Below are 22,453 nucleotides of genomic sequence, written 5' to 3'. Positions count from 1 at the left end.
TACTGATATCATTATAGTACTTCCAGTAATACTCAAGGCATTAATGTTTGCCTACAAAACGACCACTGGCTCTGCACCCCTTTACCTAAATTAATTACTTCACACTTATGTGCCCTCAAGAAGCTTGCATTCTGCAAGTGGACATTGCTTTATTGTGCCATCCCAAAGAGGCACACAATCAATTTCACAGACTTTTACATTAAATGTTCCCTCCTCGTGAAATGACCTGCCCGACTCAATCCGAGCATCTTCAAGAATTGACTAAAAACACATCTCTTCCATCTTTATTTGACCCTCTAACTCTAGCACTCTCTTATTCTAATTATATTCTTTATAAAAGAAAAAAAAACTTGCCCCTTTCAGGCTTGCACTCTTTATTTACTAACTGCTTGTTTTATTAAAAAGAATAATAATAATAAAAAAATAACACTAGCTTCTCTATTCTTTTTGTATTCTATTTGTTTTCTTTTTATTCATCATACAATTAACAAAAGCAAAAAAAAGCCCTGTAACACTAGCTTGCTCTATTCTTTTTATATTCTATCTGTTTTCTTTTTTTTCTATAATTAAAAAAACAATCTTGCTATGTGTACTGGGTTAAGCTAACTGAGACTTGTTGTAGTACTTGCATATCATTGCCCTTTTGTTGATTTTGATTGCTTCCATTGTCCTCATTTGTAAGTCACTTTGGATAAAAGCATCTGCTAAATGACTAAATGTAAATGTAACGTAAATGTGATATTTAATTAGTGGTATTATGAAGGTTTTATCATTGCAAAAATTGCCAAAATTAAAAATAATCTTAAATGTGCATTTAAATCAAGCAAAGACACAACTGTGGTTCTATCCATGTTGATGTGCCTTCATTTCTGGTCTGAGCTGTGTGTTTGTGCCCAGCGGCATGTCTAGGCATCTCTGATGGGAGTCCCAGCAGGAATACAGAGAGAGAGTGATGGGGAGAGGGAAACCTTCTCTATACCAGCTGGTGGCCATGACTGTAGGAGAGAACCCTTCTGCTGAGTGTGTGTGTGTGCATATATGTGTGTGTGTGTGTGTGCATGCATCAGACCAGGGTAGAGAATGATGGATCACCCATGCCACTACAGAGCAGCACTCCTGCATGCACACACTCACATACAGACACACTCTTATGTGAATGTTGCCTGAGGACTCAAAGTTAACAGCTATTCTTACAAACATAAAAGGCTTTTATAGGGTTTTATTTCTATTGAGGCTGTTCAGTGCAGAGATGACAGGATGACAGCAGCCTTACCAGAGTGTGACAACATAGATGTACACAAAGTGATCTTCCTATAAATCTCACAGAGACAGTGCATTCTACATTAAGAAATATTAGTTATATGGTAAATGATTTATTATAATAATTATTATTTTTTTAATCTACTGGTCATCTTCAATAGATAATACATATTTTCTGTAAATACTAAAGTTTTATTTTAGTTTTATTTATTATTAATTATAAAAAAAAGTTTGTTTTTTATGGGGGGAGGGTGAATTTTGACTTTTGAATTTTGTGTTTATATATAGACACTACCGTTTTAGATTTATTCATGTTTTTGGTGAAGTATTCTACAAACCCGATTCCAAAAAAGTTGGGACACTGTACAAATTGTGAATAAAAACAGAATGCAATGATGTGGAAGTTTCAAATTTCAATATTTTATTCAGAATACAACATAGATGACATATCAAATGTGTTTAAACTGAGAAAATGTATCATTTTAAGAGAAAAATAAGTTGATTTTAAATTTCATGGCATCAACACATCTCAAAAAAGTTGGGACAAGGCCATGTTTACCACTGTGTGACATCCCCTCTTCTTTTTACAACAGTCTGCAAACGTCTGGGGACTGAGGAGACAAGTTGCTCAAGTTTAGGAATAGGAATGTTGTCCCATTCTTGTCTAATACAGGCTTCTAGTTGCTCAACTGTCTTAGGTCTTCTTTGTTGCATTTCCCTTTTTATGATGTGCCAAATGTTTTCTATGGGTGAAAGATCTGAACTGCAGGCTGGCCATTTCAGTACCCGGATCCTTCTTCTACGGAGCCATGATGTTGTAATTGATGCAGTATGTGGTCTGGCATTGTCATGTTGGAAAATGTAAGGTCTTTCTTGAAAGAGACGATGTCTGGATGGGAGCATATGTTGTTCTAGAACTTGGATATACCTTTCAGCATTGATGGTGCCTTTCCAGATGTGTAAGCTGCCCATGCCACACGCACTCATGCAACCCCATACCATCAGAGATGCAGGCTTCTGAACTGAGCGCTGATAACAACTTGGGTTGTCCTTGTCCTCTTTAGTCCGGATGAAATGGCGTCCCAGTTTTCCAAAAAGAATTTCAAATTTTGATTCGTCTGACCACATAACAGTTTTCCACTTTGCCACAGTCCATTGTAAATGAGCCTTGGCCCAGAGAAAACACCTGTGCTTCTGGATCATGTTTAGATATGGCTTCTTTTTTGACCTATAGAGTTTTAGCCAGCAACTGCGAATGGCACGGTGGATTGTGTTCACCGACAATGTTTTCTGGAAGTATTCCTGAGCCCATGTTGTGATTTCCATTACAGTAGCATTCCTGTATGTGATGCAGTGCCGTCTAAGGGCCCGAAGATCACAGGCATCCAGTATGGTTTTCCTGCCTTGACCCTTACGCACAGAGATTGTTCCAGATTCTCTGAATCTTTGGATGATATTACGTACTGTAGATGATGATAACTTCAAACTCTTTGCAATTTTTCTCTGAGAAACTCCTTTCTGATATTGCTCCACTATTTTTCGCTGCAGCATTGGTGGAATTGGTGATCCTCTGCCCATCTTGACTTCTGAGAGACACTGCCACTCTGAGAGGCTCTTTTTATACCCAATCATGTCGCCAATTGACCTAATAAGATGCAAATTGGACCTCCAGCTGTTCCTTATATGTACATTTAACTTTTCCGGCCTCTTATTGCTACCTGTCCCAACTTTTTTGGAATGTGTAGCTCTCATGAAATCCAAAATAAGCCAATATTTGGCATGACATTTCAAAATGTCTCACTTTCAACATTTGATATGTTATCTATATTCTATTGTGAATAAAATATAAGTTTATGAGATTTGTAAATTATTCCATTCCTTTTTTACTCACAATTTGTACAGTGTCCCAACTTTTTTGGAATTGGGTTTGTATGCTCACCAAGGCTGCATTTATTTGATAAATGCAGTAAAACAAGTAATATTGTTAAATATTATTACAATTTAAAGTAACTTAGGAGCTATATGAGCATATTTTAAAATGTAATATGCTGATTTGCTGCGTATGTAACAACATATGTTGCAACATAGACTCACCGGCCACTTTATTAGGTACACCTGTTCAATTACTTGGTAACACAAATAGCTAATTAGCCAATCACATGGCAGCAACTCAGTCCATTTAGGCATCTAGATGTGGTGAAGACGACTTGCTGATGTTCAAACCGAGCATCAGAATGGGGAAGAAAGGGGATTTAAGTGACTTTGAACGTGGAATTGTTGTTGGTGGCAGACGGGCTGGTATGAGTATTTGGAGAGATTGTTTTTTAATTGGTATTTTTATGAAAAATGATATTTTGGTTTTATTTAGTGTGGTAAGATAAAGAGAAAATATCCAGTGAGCAGCAGTTGTGTGGACAAAAATGCCTTGTTGATGTCAGAGTAGAATGGGCAGACTGGTTAGAGATGATATAAAGGCAACAGTAACTCAAAGAACCACTGGTTAAAACCAAGGTATGCAGAATACCATCTCTGAATGCACAACACGTCGAACCCTGAAGCAAATGGGCTACAGCAGCAGAAGACCACACCGGGTGCCGCTCCTGTTAGCTAAGAACAGGAAACAGAGGCTACAATTTGCACGAGCTCACCAAAATTTGACAACAGAAGACTGGAAAAACGCTGCCTGATCTGATGAGTCTCGATTTCTGCTGCGACATTCAGATGGAAGGGTCCGAATTTGGCGTAAAGAACTTGAAAGCTTGGATCCATCTGCCTTGTCTCAATGGTTCAGGTTGGTGGTGGTGGTGTAATGGTGTGGGGGATATTTTCTTGGAACACTTTGGGCCTCTTAGTACCAATTGAGCATCGTTTAAATAAAACAGCCTACCTGAGTATTGTTGCTGACCATGTCCATCCCTTTATGACTACAGTGTACCCATCTTCTGATGGCTACTTCCAGCAGGATAATGCACCACATCACAAAGCTCAAATCATCTCAGACTGGTTTCTTGAACATGACAATGAGTTCACTTTACTCAAATGGCCTCCACAGTCATCAGATCTCAATGTGCTGGAAAGGGAGATTCGCATCATGGATGTGCAGCCGACAAATGTGCAGCAACTGCGTGATGCTATCATGTCAATATGGACCAAAATCTCTGAGGAATGTTTCCAATACCTTGTTGACTATATGCCACGAAGAATTAAGGCAGTTCTGAAGGTGAAGGGGGATCCAACCTGGTACTAGCAAGGTGTACCTAATAAAGTGGCCAGTGAGTGTATATACAACATATAATATAGATACATATGTATTGTGTAGGGGTGTAACGGTTCACAAAATTCACGGTTTGGTTCGATACGACACAATGGTGTCACGGTTCAGATGTTTTCAATACTTGTGGGGGCGGTGTTGGAGGTAATTGCGTACATTGCAATGTTGGAAATATCTCTGTTTTAAACCAGGAGAGTTAGGGCTGGAAGATAATTCGATAACAATAATTATAGCAATATAATTTTCCTGATTAAAACGATATGAAGAGTTCGAAAAATGTTTAATATAATGTTTAAGCGCCAAAAGCTTTTAAACAATATCTAGGGCATGTTGTAGTCCAGATTAAAATGTAAAAAAAAGTTTTTAAAAGCGTGTTATTTTATGTTTGAATATTTAAGTTTTTTGAGTTTTGATGAACACCATAGCAAATCCACAAATCTGAATGGCTATTTAAATATATTTAAATATGTTTTAGAAAGTAGTGCTGCTTTATTTATGGGGTTTCCAGGGTAACGGCTGCATTTCCTGCAGTTTAGCGCCATCTGCTGTCAGAGAGTGAATGTGCTTTCATTCACGCGTTACCCCATGCCCTTCTCATGTGCTTGTTTACATCAGAGCGCACACACCTCTTTCAGACAGCATACAGCGGTGTTGTGCATTTTGACCAGTTGATGGGAAAAGTATTCTTAAAATGATTTCTTAAAATAATTATTCATGGTATTTAGAAGTTCTTACGATAACAATAACGTGCATATTCATTACCGTGACATGTCACATTACCGAATACCGGCACATGTCTATGTGTGGTGTTAACAGTGTTTAACATGATTTAAATGTATGCTACTATGCGAAACCAATGCTTAATTTAAAAAATAAATAAATAAATAACTTGGTCAGAATAAATTTAACCATATAAAACAGAGGTTGCTACAATTTTCACAGATGTTACTGACTTTGATAATGAACAAAAATGTATCTCTGCATCCTAACTCAAGCTCAAACCATCAAACCTGTTTCTTGATTTGAAACAATATCACTCATTAGAACATGCAGAAACTAAGAAATACATTTTTCTATTTAGATTATGTTATTTTGTTATGGAACATTAATGGTCTGGTTCCTACAACTTTCACTTTGGAGCAAAAATCTGGCTTTGAACTTGAAAGAAATAAAGATTTGACATTTATCGTGATAATTATTGATATTGACAGATATGAAAAAAATTATTGTGATAAATTATTTTGACCATATCACCCAGCCCTTAGGCGAGCCAATGGATATCACATAAGCATTGGTCTGTGTGTTGTGCTGGTGAATATCTTATTCTCAGTCAATTCACTATGCAGAAAGTGACAGTAAAAATGACGGAGCTTCCGGCATCTGACACCGCATATTCTCTCAGAGATGACGAGAGACAAATTTACGTCAACATAAGCTGATAACGGTATATAGCTGTTTTAATTTAGTCCCTTAATATTTCTCTTGTGGCCCGTACATAGTGAGAAAAAAAATGAGAATAAACATATTTTGTGTTAAACAGGTTATTTTTGAAAGTGGTGCTTGAAATAGGCTAAAGCTTTTTATTTTATTGATTTTTATTGGACAGTGTTAATATTTTAATTATAGGCCTGTAATTCATTGTATAATAGACCTGTTTTAAAATACCTTTAAAAAAAATATAAAGCCTTGTTCAATATGAATACATTTATCGTTACACCCCTGGTATTGTGATAAATATTGTGAGATTGAACCCTAATGCTCACATCAAAGCAATTAAAGAAATTTCTGGAGCTTCACACATCTAGTAAGTAGTGAAAAAAGTATTGTATTAAAAAAAAAAAATACAAAATTAGCACTATATTGACCACTCTGATATAAATCACAGAAAAAAAATCCATATCAATCATCCACTAAAACAGAATAATTACGTCTTCATTTATGATGTGAATGTCTAATTCTTGTTTAAGACCATAATTAGCATGAACATGAAAAAAAGTCCCTGAGCAAAGCCCCCTGAGGTTTTTAACTTGTTTAACAAATTTAAACACTGCTTAAATATTATTTACAGAAAGCAGAAATCAATGTGACCCAGTAAAAACATTAAAACTTTTATCACTAATATTTTTAGAAACCCCAGTGTGATATTATTGTCCTTCCAACCTGATCAAATATAAAGCATAAAAAGAGTGCCTTTATAGCATCTCGGAAAGCATGATGTTTGTGTATTTGGCACTAGTGGTTCAGAGGCTGTTGCTGTGGGAGTGGTTTGTTCCTGAGGGAAATCAGCAGCAGCACACACAAGTCTGAAGATTATTATTAGTGCCGAGCTTTAAAGCAGCAAGCTGTCTAATAAAAAAAACAGTGGAGTGAGTCGCTGAGGAACAGCATCTAGGCTGGTGTAGCAGACTCAGTGGAGTGTTAGTACTTAAATAGTCTGCCACTGGGAGTTTTCAGAGTGTATAGATGAAAACAACCACCTAAAACAGAGGACTGACTCACACAGTTATACAAATCCACAACTATTAGATAAACCAAAAATATTGCCAATTGCCTATTAGACAAGTCAGATAAACTTGCATTCCAAAAGAAAGTTTTTATCATCTCCACCATGCAGCCAATGAACAGCAGGATGCTGTATGAGGTCTAACTCCTGCTGTTTTCAAACACACACTTTTAGTTGTGTGCAACTTGCTACAGTCAAATCAGATAGAGCCTTTAAAATGAACCGGTAATCTGCATTTGTTTTGCCAAATTGTTGATTAATTCAAGACACAAACCCACAAAGAACAATAATTATGTCACACAGAGGTCTTTTAGTTGAAAGCTGTGGCTATATATTTCTGAATAGGTTTTTTTTTTCTTTTACATTTTTTCCTAGGGTCTACTTTTTTGTTAGTGCACCAAAACAGTAATGTTTTTTTTCTTCTTCTTTTTTTTAATTTTTAAAATGGCTGAAATCAATCTAATCACCATATACATTTTGAGAATTAATATGCAACAGCAAAGATTCAAGGAATAATAAGTGTCCATGTTTTTCTCTCTCTCTCTCTCACACACACACACACACACACTCACACTCACACTCTCTCTCTCTCTCACACACACACACTCACACACACAGTACACGCATTCGCATATAGACGGAAAAGATAATCCTCTTCACATGAGTAAAAACATCCTTGGTATAACCGCAGAGTTGACCGGTATACTACGGTCTATTTAAACTGACCAATGTAACCTTTTATATGTTTGGTTGACTGTATTTTATTTTGATAATGAACAGACTGCGATGTAAGTTTGAATTGCTAGAATATGTGGGGTGTGTGTGCGCGAGGCGTTAGCGCGATCGAGCAGCTGAGACATAAAAAAAATGTAATAATTTGGAGTAAGATTTAATATGCAAAAGTGTTTATTTTTATTTGTGCACACTCACAATAAAAAAAAAAAAGATTTGTGCTCAAACAAACAGAATGCGCGTTGTCATCCTTTCCTTTCCGTGAACTTGTATATGGAGCGCCGTCACACTTCTGTTTTAAATCCGTTATTATTTAAGTCAGATATATTTCGCATATTTATTTTTTTTTATTTATGAAAACAAATTGTTCTTTTTTATTTTAGGCCTATTACTTACATAGGCTATACATTTTCCTTAGAGCATCCCATTTTGCCCCAGGGCTTGAAAACCTGTGCCCTAGGCTAGTTAAGTCCATGCAGAAACTTTTCAGAAGCTGAAACAATGCTCGTAGTTGTGGCATCACCGTTTAGTGACATCACTGAATGCTCCGGGAAAATGTATTGTCAGTGTCGGTCACATCGCCTTTTAATTGCTGTTTTGAATCCAGCAATTATTTATTTACAAATTATAAGGTCTGATTATGACAAGTGTAGTATAAAAGCTTTGTTTATTAGAGGAATAATATTAGACATTGTTTCTTTTCCTAAATCCTCACCTAACCTTCTAATTTCTGAGGTTTATTTTATTGTCTTTCACTTTTAATCACTGTTTTCGCATCTCTTTTCTATAGCGGAAGGACGTGGAGACACGTCGTTTTTTTTTTTTTTTTTTTTTTACAGTCTATGGTCCTTTCGCATTGGTCTAAATGAAAATGCAAATTCATTCCTTGCCACTAGGTACCGCTTTTGGAGCAGTAATAGTTTCCCCGTAACGCTGTACACAAACGAGCAGCAACCTCCCCTCGTAATTCATCGACTGGCCACTTGAGGGTGGCTGCAAAAGGGAGTCAGTGCCATAGACTCCCCATGTTAAAATGCCCAACTTTACAGCAGAAAAAAAACATGTTTACAGCTGGTGCAAAAGTTGATTTAGCTAATTTTGCCCTTCATGACAACTGTGAGGGGGTTGAATTTTTTTAGAACTCATCCATTTAAATTATATTAAGCCTAAAAGTTCTGCATAATTAAGGGCGTGGCCACTTCAGTGACAGGTGGATTGCAGCGGCTGACAATGCCGTCAAGCTAGGTATGCTGTTTTATTTTACATTTGATTATTCATTTCTGTAGTAGGCTGTAAACTGCTTGAGACTTGCATAATAATAATAATAATAATAATAATAAAAACATTAAAGCATAGTTTGTTTCATTTGTATATTTTTATTCTATTGTATTTGTCCTTTGCTTTTTTATTACTGACAGTTTAATTATTTTTTAATAATTTTCAATAATTTTGAGGACTTTTTGTTTGTTTGTTTGAAATTCCACTGGTCTCTATGTAGATGTCATAGCAACCTTATTTACAGAAAATACATATTTGATATGTATCACTTTCTTTAAATATATCACTTATATAAAGTTTTGGTCATATGGCCCCCTCATAATTGTGTTAAATAATCATGATTACAATATTGACCAAAAAAATCATAATTATGATTTTTGCCATAATCGAGCAGCCCTAACAGGGACATACTGTATATATATATATAACTATATATAACTGACCCAAAAGTGACCTAATTTGGCAGCAGTAATTAAGAGCTCATGGCAGCAACTCCACTCTTACACAGACACAAAAGCCTAAATGCTATCAGAGAGAATGAGTAAATGAGACGCTCCCCTTTATGGACAAGAGGTAGTGACCCGCGGAGGGAAGCGCACACTTCATGTTCCTCTTGGAGAAAAGAAAAATAGGGTGTGAAATTGGAGGGGAGTGTCTGGGTCCACCCAAAGGACTATATTTATATATATATATATATATATATATATATATATATACATATACATATATATATATTATATATATATATATATCTATATATATATATATATATATATACTATATATATATTATATATATATATTAGTATATATATATATATATATATATATATATATATATATATATATATATATATATATATGTAATATATATATAGTGTATATGTATATATATATTTATTTTGTGTGTGTTTGTGTGCATGTGTTGGGCTAAAGGAAGAAAGAAGTGCTTTGGGTGTTTGGCATCAGAAAAAAACAAACATAAACTTCAAACAGCATCGAAAGGATACAAGCAAGGACTTTTTAAAAACACACATGCCAGATGAAGGGCGAATCTAAAGTGGGTCAGTGTGTCTTAGATGTTGCAGATCAATAGCTGTGTGTGTATCACCCAGAAACCCTGTATTCCTCATAATGCCATTTTCAGCTACTAGGATACTCATTATAACACAACAGAAGGCTCATGCAGCGCTGAATATAACACTTTTGCTTCAGCGAGTTCACATCTCACCTTCGTGATTTGATAAGTCTTCTCAAAAGCGGGCTATATTTATCATCACTTCTGGAGAGGCATGATCTTTGAAGATTATTTGTGGTTATGCATCGCACATCCTATAAAGGCTTACAGAAGCATAATGGCTTTAAACAAAAGGAAATTGGATGGAAAGCATGGTTGTTACTCACTAATAGAGCACTTCGTTGGCTTCATGTCTTTCGTAGCGGACGGTTTCACACATTATCCTGAAAAAAGAGGACAAGAGAGAAAGAGAGAGAACCATAAATCAGTGACATATCCAAACTTAATGGTTCCAAAAGAAGCAATGAACCTCATATTTTTGTCTGCAATTATGAAATATGAAATATTGTGTTGTGAAACCAAAATGAAAAGTCTTGTGGGTATTCAGGTCTGGTTGGCATTGTGTTCGAAAAGAAAAACAATAGAGACTGCCTGTTGTTAAGAACAGCGAGGACCAAACCAAACTCTGTTTGTGCATGACATATTTCAGTGTTGGTTTATGCCAGAAGTGCTGTTTAAGCAAACTCGGATGTATCGCCACAGAACAAAACATTCCAAAAGAAAAAACATTCTTCAAAAGACATTCCTTAAAGTTCAGCTCGGTTGGGGGGTAGAAAGTCTACCTAGTCCATCTGACACATTCCTGAAGATGTGTACGGACCAATGAAGGGGATTTGGAGGGGTCAGGTAGGGTTTGGAATGTTCTAGAACACTGTGGTCAAGTAGCTAAGTATTTTCCCCCCGATATTCACAACCGCATGTGTATAAACTATGACGTGAAATCCTTGAGAAGGTCATTCTAAGGTCGATTTAAGAGTTCAGAAAACAATGCAAATACCTTAAGCCAAAACTCAAATCATTAACCCCATTAATAATCTAAATATCTTATTAGTTCATTATTTATTCACCCTCATGTCGTTCCAAACCCATAAGACCTTCGTTCATCTTCAGAACACAAATTAAGATATTTTTGATTAAATCCAAGAGCTTTCTGACCTGCATAGACAGCAATGCAACTACCACATACAAGGCTTAGAAATGTAGTAAGAACATGGTTAAAATAGTTAGTCCATGTGACCTCAGTGGTTCAACTGTAATTTTATGAAAATTTTCATTTTCTTTGTGCACAAAAAGTAATTCTGCTGTCGCAGGAGCTGGCGTTCTGACATGGAAGAGAAGAAATTGTTGAATAGTCTTATTTTGTTTTCTTTGCACACAAAAAGTATTCTCGTAGCTTCTTAAAATTACGGTTGAACCACTACTGTTGATGTCACATGGACTATTTTAATGATGTCCTTACCACCTTTCTGGGCCTTGTATGAGGCAGTTGCATTGCTGTCTATGGAGGGTCAGAAAGAATGAACTCAGATTTTATCAAAAATATCTAATTTGAGTTCTGAAGATGAACAAAGGTCTTTTTGGATTTGGAACGACATGAGGGTGAGTAAACAATGACAGATAATAAAAAAATAGACATAGAACTGACAAAATATTGACACTATTGGATAACATAACTAAAAATTATGTAAAAATAATTGCTCACAAAAAAACATAAAAACATATTTTAACATATCTAAAAACATCTTATATATATAACATCATATATATATATATATATATATATATATATATATATACACATACATATACATATATATTTATATAAAACTATCTGACTTTGTGCAACATAAAATAAAAAATATATACAATTTGCAATAAATTTAGAAAGATTTAAAAAATAAAAATAATTGTTCAAATTCTAAAACAACAAAATATCTTTACTAGTTTTGTAATAAAATAATGAATCAACCCAAACTCAGCAAAACTTTCACGCATCTGTATGCATAACCCACCATACATCACCTGCTTGACCTCAAAAACATTTGTGCATTTTTTTCATCCATTTATCAAATCCTTCCTTCAGTTTTACCTCAGCTGGTGTTCACGAAGATTGGACAGTGCCTCCATTCCATGCAAGTAGGAATAAACGATCTCCAGGTCCTGCAGGTAAGAAGAGAAAGAAAGAGAAAAGATCAAAGTCTATTCATCTGTAAAAGCACACGTTCTCCCAGAATTCTCAGCAAAGGACAAGAAGACATTGATATCACACTGAAAAGTGCTGAACCACATGATGAAATGCAGTTACAGAACAGAAATGAAATTTCTCTATAAAAATACGGGAAACCGGCAGCAAAGCAGCAAATAATAATATAGTATAAAAAATGAATGATGCTAATAAGAAAAAAATATATACTATATATTCTGATTGACCGGTACATGTATTCGTGATTACAGCAATTAAAAGTTACATCTAACCTTACAACGCTTTTCTATTAGATACATTATTATGGCCCATTTCAAACCACTTTTTAATTTAAATATCATTTATAGAAGTACATTACAAACAAGCTTGGCAAGATACTACTGAACAAAGAGTCTCAGGTCCCTATAAAGTTCCTTTCACCAGAGAGTGTCTTGCTTGAGCAATAAGAGGTTCTTCAGACAAACCCATCACAGTGACCATGTATCTGAGGCTGAGCATACAGCGGGCCCTGTCCCCTTCCACAAGCACAAGATCACTGACGCCAGAACTGGGCTGCCTTTGTGCTCACAAAAGCATGCTGGGATAGCGAGGAGGACAAAAGAGGTTCTGTGCTCACACACAGACACACTTGATTATGAACTGAGAGACCCTGTGTGACAAGGAACACAAATACAAACACACAGCTCGCCAAACATTTGCTTTCTGATATAGTACAAGTAAACCTCTGCCTCCTTGTTTTCCTATTAAGACTAGACAGAATAGGTAGTACGTTTGGTCATTTGTTACTAAATGTGTTGAGATGCAGATCCAGACCAGATGAAAGTGAAGTATTGACTCTAAGGTAAAACAACAAAGCATCTTAAATGGTGTTTTGCAGGCTCAATGTTTGAAAGGGGGCGGGTGACCCTAAATTTACATTTCTACAAAGGTTATAGAGGGCAAGGTCATATGGACAAACTGCACTGGAATCTTATGGGGACCTCCATTTCAAAAGAGGCAGAATAAAAAATTGCTTAAATGATATTTTGTCACCACCTGCTGTTAAAAGCAGTACACTGCATGAAGTCTTAGGTGAAATTATGAAGAAAAATATAAATAAAAAAAATATATTATATAAATAGGAATAATATAAACAAATAATATAATAAATCATTACTCTTGTCATTATTTATCAATATAAAAACTAAAAAAAATCAAATAAACCAAAAATAAATAACGAGAAAGAAGAATAATAATAGAAAAAAAATAGATTTAGTTAATTATTATTATTATTAGGGAAATTCTTTAAATATTTTTTGTATATATATATATATATATATATATATATATATATATATATATATATATATATATATATATATATATATATATATATATATATATATATATAAAAATGTATTAAAGAAATATAAGACTATTTAAAATAAGAATATAAAAACACACGGCCAAATGTATTTTTATTTACTAATTTAGTCATTTTATTACTAAATGAGTGCACAGAAGAGCTTATTAAAATTTTGTATACTACTATAATAATTTTATTATACAATAGTATTATATGGCTATAAAAAAAACTACTTAAGACATATGCCCAAAGGCATCTTATTTAATCTATATATTAATTTAATATTTTTTTACTAAATGAGTGCAAAGTAGAGTTTATTACAATTATTTAAAAACTTTTTTTATTATTATTATTGTAAAATTGTAATTGCTAAGTTGTTTTGAGTCTATGGTGCACTCAGTCTGACTGCTTAGAAACGCAATAGCACATCGCACTTCAACAAAGCCAAATCATTTCAGTCATCATTCATTTCTGTAGCTCAAACGGTGTGGCACATGTTACACGTTAAATGTAATGCTTTTGATTTGTCCAAATCCAAAACCCTAAATATGATCATCAGTAATAGTGATTCTTGCTTTATCCAGCACAAAAAGAACAATAAGACTGTGACAATGACAAAGGACATTCTGGCTGAGGTGCACCACACAAATCCTTCACTAGATGTCAGGCTGGTGTAAGAATTCACGGATTCTGTCCAGCTCTTTCTGCTCCTCTTAACGCCTCTACTGGCTGGAATGAAGCTCTACCAGAACACTGTGGCTTTCTTTCTCTCTCTCTCTCTCTCTCTCTCTCTCCCCCCACCCTCAAATATTACCAAATTCAACATGGAAAGAATGTGCAGAACCCCATTTCTTCAGTCCCAGTGTCCCCATGAGGATTTTTCACTCCTTTATTTTCTCTCTGTGCCAGGAGTTCATAATGAGACCACTACAAGTTTGCTCTAGTCTAAATACACAATGAGAAGAAGAGTTTTGAACTAAAAGTCATTCTTTGCTATTTTTCATCAGTTGTACATATGATAAAATCCTATTTAAATGTTGAAATTAACATCTAGTTAAGTTTATTCAAAAACTGAAAAAATGAACAAACATACTCTAAGTGAGCATTTTCTTTCTCTTTTGTGCTCTGACTGAAATTGTTGCTGTCAACTAAAACTATTCAAAATATTTTTGCTAATTGAAATACATCTGTACTGTATTAAAATTAAGGAATTTTCCTCTTGATTCCTCTTGATTGTTTATTGGTGTTTTACTGACATTTAAAATTTTAGATTTGTGTTTTAGAGTTGACAAAAATGTCTGTAAATGAACGGATAATGTCCTGGTAGATTTCTTTCTTTCTTTCTTTATTTATTTATTTTAAAAAAAAAATTAAAGTGCTTGTGGTTATTGATTATACATTAACTGTTTTCGGATCCATCAGATATAACAGTTATGCCTTTTATAGCATACTATTAAAAAAAAAAAATCAATATTGGCATGGGGTGGGGAGAGAGCATCAATTTTACTATTGGCATATTAACCAAATGGTCTTGATGCTGGGTCTGAATCATTCACACATCGTGGGCACTGTTTACACACACACACACAGCAAAAGGGTGATCTGAGAATCTGGAGGAATTTCCACTAAAACAACCACCACCACATTTATTTATTTATTTTTTATTTTATTTTTTTTAACAAAAGGGTGAGCCTCTGGCACAATTTTCCAACAGATGCCAGGTTCAGAGTTAAACGCCACAAGGTTTTTGCAGATAGTTTGTCCTCTCTTTCAGCATTGTGACTACTTCCTCCCAGAGTGCTTTGTGACAAAGGGACCATTGTGTTTTGTGATTGGTCAAACACAATATGTAAAGCCCAGGGCACTCAGCCCTCAGTGGTTACGCAACTCTTGTGGGAGTCAGCGGGTGCCGTGGTAACAAGCTGAAAGACAAATGCCGCTGAGAACAGGTAGAGAAGCAGTGATGAAACCGGTGAGTTATGCAAACAACAGAAGCCTTGACTAAAACCTTCACAAAACTCAATGAACAAAGCCACAAGACTCTACCTGTACAGCCTATTTCATGTGTTCTGTACACACCTCAAAAGAAACTAATAATCAGATATAATGCAGCAAATATGAGCAGAAGACCTCGGAAATAGGTTTCTAACCATGACATGCAACAGGACTTTTTGTCAGTCTGGACAAATATAAGTTCAAAATAATGCTCAATATAATTCTAGCTATATTAATTAGCAAAACTTTTCTGACTGATTGTTATTGTCTCTCTTTCACTCTTTATGTATTTTCACTTCAATGTGGAGAGACAATTTATTGCACTGGAAACATAGTGGTCAAGGAATAGTTTACCTAAAAAAATTATACTGTTCATTATTTACACACACACACACACACACACACACATATACATTAGGGCTGTGCAAAAAATCTAATGCGATTTTCATGCGCATGTCATCAGTAAAGACGCTCCTGTAATTAGTAGTATATCTCCAGCATGTGCGTTCAGATCAGGGTTGTGCAGTGCACACTGCAGCTGTTTGTACACAGTTTCGCTTATAGCATGTATGCTGAATGTCCAAGACAGTGACTGCAGATATAAAGTGTTTTGCTGCTTTTGCTACTTAAAATGCCTCTTCTCAGCTTTGTATCCCAACATCTTGAATGCAACCCATTACGATGCATCTTGAATGGGTCAAAGGCTCTTCACATTCCACTCAATGCATCACTGTGACCATGGCAACCGGCAGTCTAAGTATCTACATGATCAGAGTCAATCATTTCCCTCTATAGCAATAAACAGTACTGGGATTAGCTGCCTGAGCAGGTGGCATCTAAAAACCATCAGTCCAATCAAGACAATCATCCCAGCATTAGGCTGAATTGTATCGTTGGCAGGGTAACTAGCCCGAAGAGTCCCAAACCACAACTCAAGAGTGGTTTACTGAGTATCTGCATGGTTTAATCAAAATCCAGACACTGCATCCAAGGAGAAAGAAGTGACCGAGGCAGACAAAAGATTTCTACTTCAAATAAAAGCTGTCCTTTTGAACTTTCTATTCATGAAATGTATCATATTTCAATAACATTAAGCATCTGTTTCCAACATTGATCAAATGATTCTTGAGCAGCAAATCAACATATTAGAATTATTTCTAAAGGATCATGTGACATTGAAAAATGGAGTAAGGGCTGCTGTAAATTTAGTTTTGCCTTCACATAACTAAATAACATCTTAATCAAATATATATATTTACAGTTTTACTGTATTTTTGGTCAAATAAATGCATCCTTAGTGAGCAAAAAAAAAAAAAAAAAAAAAAAAAAAAAAAACCTTTCACAGACCGAAAAAACCCTTATTGACCCCCAAAGTCTGAACGGTAAAAATGCTCTAAAATGCATAAAGATGCACAGAAAAGAGAAAACTCAATTGTTGGTCATTTGGTTCATTTTTAATAAGTCTGATTGTATTTTATCAACTTGTATTTTAATTCAAATTTATCTCGATTAGTCAGCCAACTTGGATGGGTTTTTTTTTCCCACTGAGTATGCCACAGTGTTTCGGGTATTGCCTTCTCTGCCTTAGAATCTGCCCAAAATAAGATATCTATGCCGCCTACATTTTGAAACAGCCTGCATGTCAGGAGCACGCCTACAATGTCTTAAAATCCTATGTAGGCAGCCTGCTAAGTTTTGGATAAGAGCCAATGTGTTTGGTTGCTTCGTCCATAAACATAAAAATATGCCTCAATTTGTACCTAAAAATTTAATATATATATATATATATATATATATTATATATATATATATATATATATATATATATATATATGCCCACCCAGGCTGAATTTAATCAAACCACAGTAAAAACAGGAATATTGTAAAATATTACTATTTAAAATTAAATATTAATATATGTTAAACGTTATTTATTACTGTGGTGGCAAAGCTGAATTTTCAGTAGCCATTACTCCAGTCTTCAGTATCACATCCTTCAGAAATCATGGATTTTAGTATTAATTTAATATTAAAACTTTGAACGGTATAACGCACACAAAGCGAAGACATTTCCAAATCACATTACATCCCATCACTGTTGCAACTGAAAATCAGGTCTCAAAGCCAGCTCAGCACAGCAAACATGTAACTTCTCATATAAATTGTATAGTTTCCTCATAATGCAACTTGACACACAGGGTGCTATTTTCCAAAAAATCATGTTTGAAAATGGCTTTTCTGTCAGCAAAAGAATCAGTTCCCCTACACGTTGCTATTTAGTTGTCAGCTCTGTATCCACACCTTCAAGGAGATCTGCCCCTTTCATGTGCCATGAGGTGTTTAACAATCACTTCAACAATGCACATATAACTGAGAAGTACACATGGTGCCTGTCTTGAAGGTCAGCCTTGACCCAGACTGAGCACTAAAACTGACCTCTTTCTGTCACGGGTCTGGTAAATGAAGGCAGGGGGCCCATTGGACACAGACCCCATGACAGAGGAGAGGCTGTGCAGCTTGTGGCCGTGGGGAATGATCGAGATTCCAGAGATGATAAACACATGATGAAGCAAGAGTCTATCTTACGAAAGTGAAATAGATAAATGAAGACTTCTCGGCACCATTCATCAATACTGTTTTATAAGACACAGACAAGCACAACACATACAAAATAGAGAAAGTCTATTTCTTTTTTTTTTTCTTTTTTTTAATGGTGTAGAAACAATATACACTCAGAAATTTCAAAATTATTTACAAAGAAATGGCAAGTAAAACATTGAAGTAAACATACAATTTCAAAGTAGAAAGCACAAATTTTCTTGTAAAACATACTTCTATAATCTGTTTTATTTATTATTCACTTTTACTGTTTTTATTACAAATTACATCTATTAAATGTTTCTGCATTATTCTTAATATTTAATAAAATCTGTTATATTAAATTCTATTTGTTTATATAATCAGATTATAATATAAAATATATTATTAATTTTTATGATATTATTTATATTAATGTTCTGTGTGACCATGCAAAGTTGCTTATTTACATAAACTGCAATGCATAAATAAACCGTTATACATTATGATCCATATATTACATTATTATTTTTATTTTTCGTTCCAAAATTTCCGTGTATTTGTATTCCAAAAATCATTGTTTTATTTACAACTTAGCCATATATTTTTCACAGTGTCTCATAGTGAAATATGTACAAAAATGCATAAACTTAGCATAATATATAAGCAAGTAAAAGCTTATACAGGTGGACTGAAGCACAACAAGACTAAGAAAGCCAAATAATTAGCAAGGGAAGCAAACACACTCAGGCTAGCAAAAAAAAAAAAAAAAGGTGTCTGCACATTTTAATTAGCCTCAAGTGATTTGTCAACTAGACAGCCAAAGCGACCCATGAGGTCATGCGTGGCTCTCTGAAGAGGGTGTTACTGCTATTTGTCTATCTCAAGAAGTGTGGCAACATTCCCCATACTGCATCCGAAAGAGAAATCACTGGTCTGCACTGCAAAAATATACCGCAAAGAATAAGAACAAAGGGAAATGTGGCACGGCTTTAGGATCAGACAGCTATGTTAATGTGATGTCTGCAGCATGAAATGTTAAGCCGGGTCAGCAGTATAACTAGCACGAGGGCACATGCCAACCTATAGATCACTCACTATGGCATTTAAAAGCATGTGTCATTGTGTTCTCCGTGCCAACTGTGCTCACACCTCACTGTCCTTGAAACCCTATTGACAGTGCGGCCCTTAAGGGTATTTTTATCCGTGGAACAGCACATAGCACCAGGTGGAGTCTTTGCAAACAAAAACAAGGTCACTAGCATTAGCAACTGAATATACAGTCGTCGACAGCCGGCTTGGTCCCAACTGTACTGGATACGGTTATGGTCTTCAGCTAAATTATCAAAATATTTTCAACAATGTAAAGACAGTGTATAACGGTGTAAACAAACCTATTATACATTGAGGCAGGCTATATCTAAACCATTCATTGATCTGGTGAGATTTATTATTTCCTCAATGCAGAAGTAGAGTCACATCAAGCGTGTAAAAAAAGATGGACACACTCCAGACCCCACTGCTGCCTTGCTGTCATGAATGACTTCAGCTTTAAAGTGGCAAAACTGCTCAGTTAGGAGAAGGCTAATGATACATGTTCACTGGTGTGGATAAAATCCACTCAAAATGACCAAAACACCAGAGGTCTACTTCTTTGTATACGTATCCGCAAAATTTACAGCAAGTCCAGTCTAAGGAGCTCTATAATAGCTGTGGAAAGATTTTGGTTAGGATTCCTGTTCATCTTTATGAAATGAAACAACGAAAGTGTGCTTATCTGCATTGAATGTAGCATATGTGGCTTTGTAATTTTAGTGCTTAAAGAAACTCTTAACATTAGCTAACAGCTACTGGCTATGAATTAACCTCTCATTCAAAAGTCACAATCATGCTTCACTCACTCAATAATGTCCGTAAAGCTGCGCTGTATAGAGCTTCATCGCTGTAGGTTAGGGGTGGGCGATATCTCGATATTTAAAATATATTGAGATATTTTTTAAACACGATATGGATTTTGACATTTTGTATATATCGATATATTGTTTATATTTAATTCTGATTCCGCCCACTTTGCTTGTTTTTCTTCTCTGTGCTGTGCTCGCCCCCGCCTCCTTGATTTTGTTCCCCCTCCCCTCGCGTTGAACATGGTGTCGTCCGCAACCAGACCTGAGGCTGCAGAACTAGTATAAAAAAATGACAACTGGCTCCATTATATGGAGATACCTCGGTTTTAAGGCGTCGGTCGAACAGCAGCCAGATGTCTACTGTAGGGCCCTATGATTTCCGCGATGCAGAAAACGCGGACGGAATCGCGGAATCCAGTCATAAAAACGGAATGTACAGTTTAAGGTGGAATGTCACGGAATTTGTCAAATTTTAAATGAATTAATCAAAAGTAGGTCATTGCACTCACATCAAATTGCGATATGGGCTAATATCTGTAAATATTAAGCCGGAAAAGTCCATTTAAATATGAATCCTGTATGTTCTGCTTGTCTGTGTACATGAATGGCGCAGAAGCGCTTCTTCGTTTTATTACACACACTGAAGCACGCGTGACGCTTGCGGTGATTTCAGCGTCTGTCTTCTCACTAAATGAGGATGTGAACACATGAACAACATCTCCAGAACTGCACTGAGAGTCACTTCATGAACATCTGACCATTTGATTTCAGTAAAACTAGCGTCATATCACATCATAGACTGTAGTATCACATACACAGAACTGTAACGGTAAACCCGTCAAAATAAAAGTATTTGCCAGAAATCTATTACTAGCCTATTGTTCAGCAGAATGTACATAGCCTACTACTACTACTACTAATATTAAAATGAAACGAACATAGTTTAAGGAATAATCACACAACATTTCTTCCATGTATTATTTTTAACAGTAAATCCCCTTTGTTTACCAAAAAATTAAGTTTGCTTAATTTTCAATAATTAAAAGATAAATTAAATTAATGTTTTATGCCTTCATTTGATAACCAGAAAAATGTGAATACACAGAATTTCAGAAGGGAAAAAACATTTCACATAAGGCTATTTAAAAAAAAAAAGTAACAAATTAAGTTGTTTTTATGCATTTAAATAATTACACTTGCTTAAACAGAATTAGGTAACAATAAAAAATATGGTGAAGAAAAAAATAAAACATTTCATAGGGCCCTAAACATGTAATTAGGGCTGCACAATTAATCGAATTTCTAATCGCAATTACAATTATTGATGCCACAATTACGTAATCGTTCAAAGCGGCAATTAATCGTTCAAAGTCCACTTATGTTATTCTGCATACTTAAGATGCGTTTTTTTTTCTTTCTACATGTTATCTTAAGGGTTTTTCCCATTTTTTTGATTTTAGTTTTAGAATAACATTATAATACCATTCATATTTTTACTTTTTTATAATTTAGGAAGAAATCAGTCCGATGTATAGTTTGACATTTGAGGCTTAATACTATAGTAAAGCACTTAGTATTATTTTCATATAAAAATATGACATGCAGCTGCATCAAACAATGATATAAACATAATTTAATGTAAATTGTGATAATCGTAATTAATAATCGCAATTACAATTTCAAGGGATTAATTGACAATTATGATTTTTGTCATAATCGTGCAGCCCTACATGTAATATTTGGCATATTTGTTTTTACTGCAGTTTTTGGGGGGTTATTTTTCCTGTAAAGATATCGAGATATATATCGTATATCGAGATATAGCAAAATATATCGAGATATATTTTTTGCTCCATATCGCCCAGCCCTACTGTAGGTGTATTTATGCTAACTGCTAATGCTAATCAGATGCAGTCTCCAGACAGTACTACAAGACACAAAAACAGATACAAACCTCTTCTTTCACTGTTTGTCATTCATGAATATATACAGACTGCTAGCCATCACATATCAGTTTCTATCAGCAACTAAAGCAATCAACTAGGCTATATTTAGCCAAAAGCTCAATGCAAGAGTTGCATCATGTCACTTTCAATTGTTTTTGTACACAGTTACGATTACAGCTCCATATGTTTCGCCTTTCAGACGTAACAAGTTTGCTTGGTAACTGAGCCGGCACAAAACTGGACTTAGGATGCTGAATACTTGGATTCGAATCCCAAACAAAAACATTCGCTTATGTTCATACTGTTGGGTAGGTTTAGGTGTTGTGCAGATGGTACGTTATTTTAAAATGTTACGAAGCATT

General features: G+C 35.0%; 1 protein-coding gene across 12 annotated transcripts in view; it reads right to left on the bottom strand.

Annotated features, from left to right (window-relative positions):
- LOC109072264 (rap guanine nucleotide exchange factor 2-like) overlaps positions 1-22,453 on the bottom strand; it is a 106,717-nt gene that overhangs the window by 67,614 nt on the left and 16,650 nt on the right. For all 12 annotated transcript variants that reach the window (XM_042738176.1, XM_042738168.1, XM_042738165.1 and 9 more), the window contains exons 2-3: positions 12,211-12,281; positions 10,448-10,504 (exon numbers count right to left, since the gene is read on the bottom strand). In XM_042738176.1, coding sequence (XP_042594110.1) covers positions 10,448-10,504; positions 12,211-12,281 — 128 coding nt within the window. The remainder of the gene's footprint in view (positions 1-10,447; positions 10,505-12,210; positions 12,282-22,453) is intronic.

The sequence above is a fragment of the Cyprinus carpio genome, chromosome B14 (assembly GCF_018340385.1).
Source record: "Cyprinus carpio isolate SPL01 chromosome B14, ASM1834038v1, whole genome shotgun sequence".
In the NCBI taxonomy this organism is placed as follows: Eukaryota; Metazoa; Chordata; class Actinopteri; order Cypriniformes; family Cyprinidae; genus Cyprinus; species Cyprinus carpio.
Note: the sequence above shows the minus strand (reverse complement) of the source record. Positions and strands in the feature narration are given on the sequence as shown.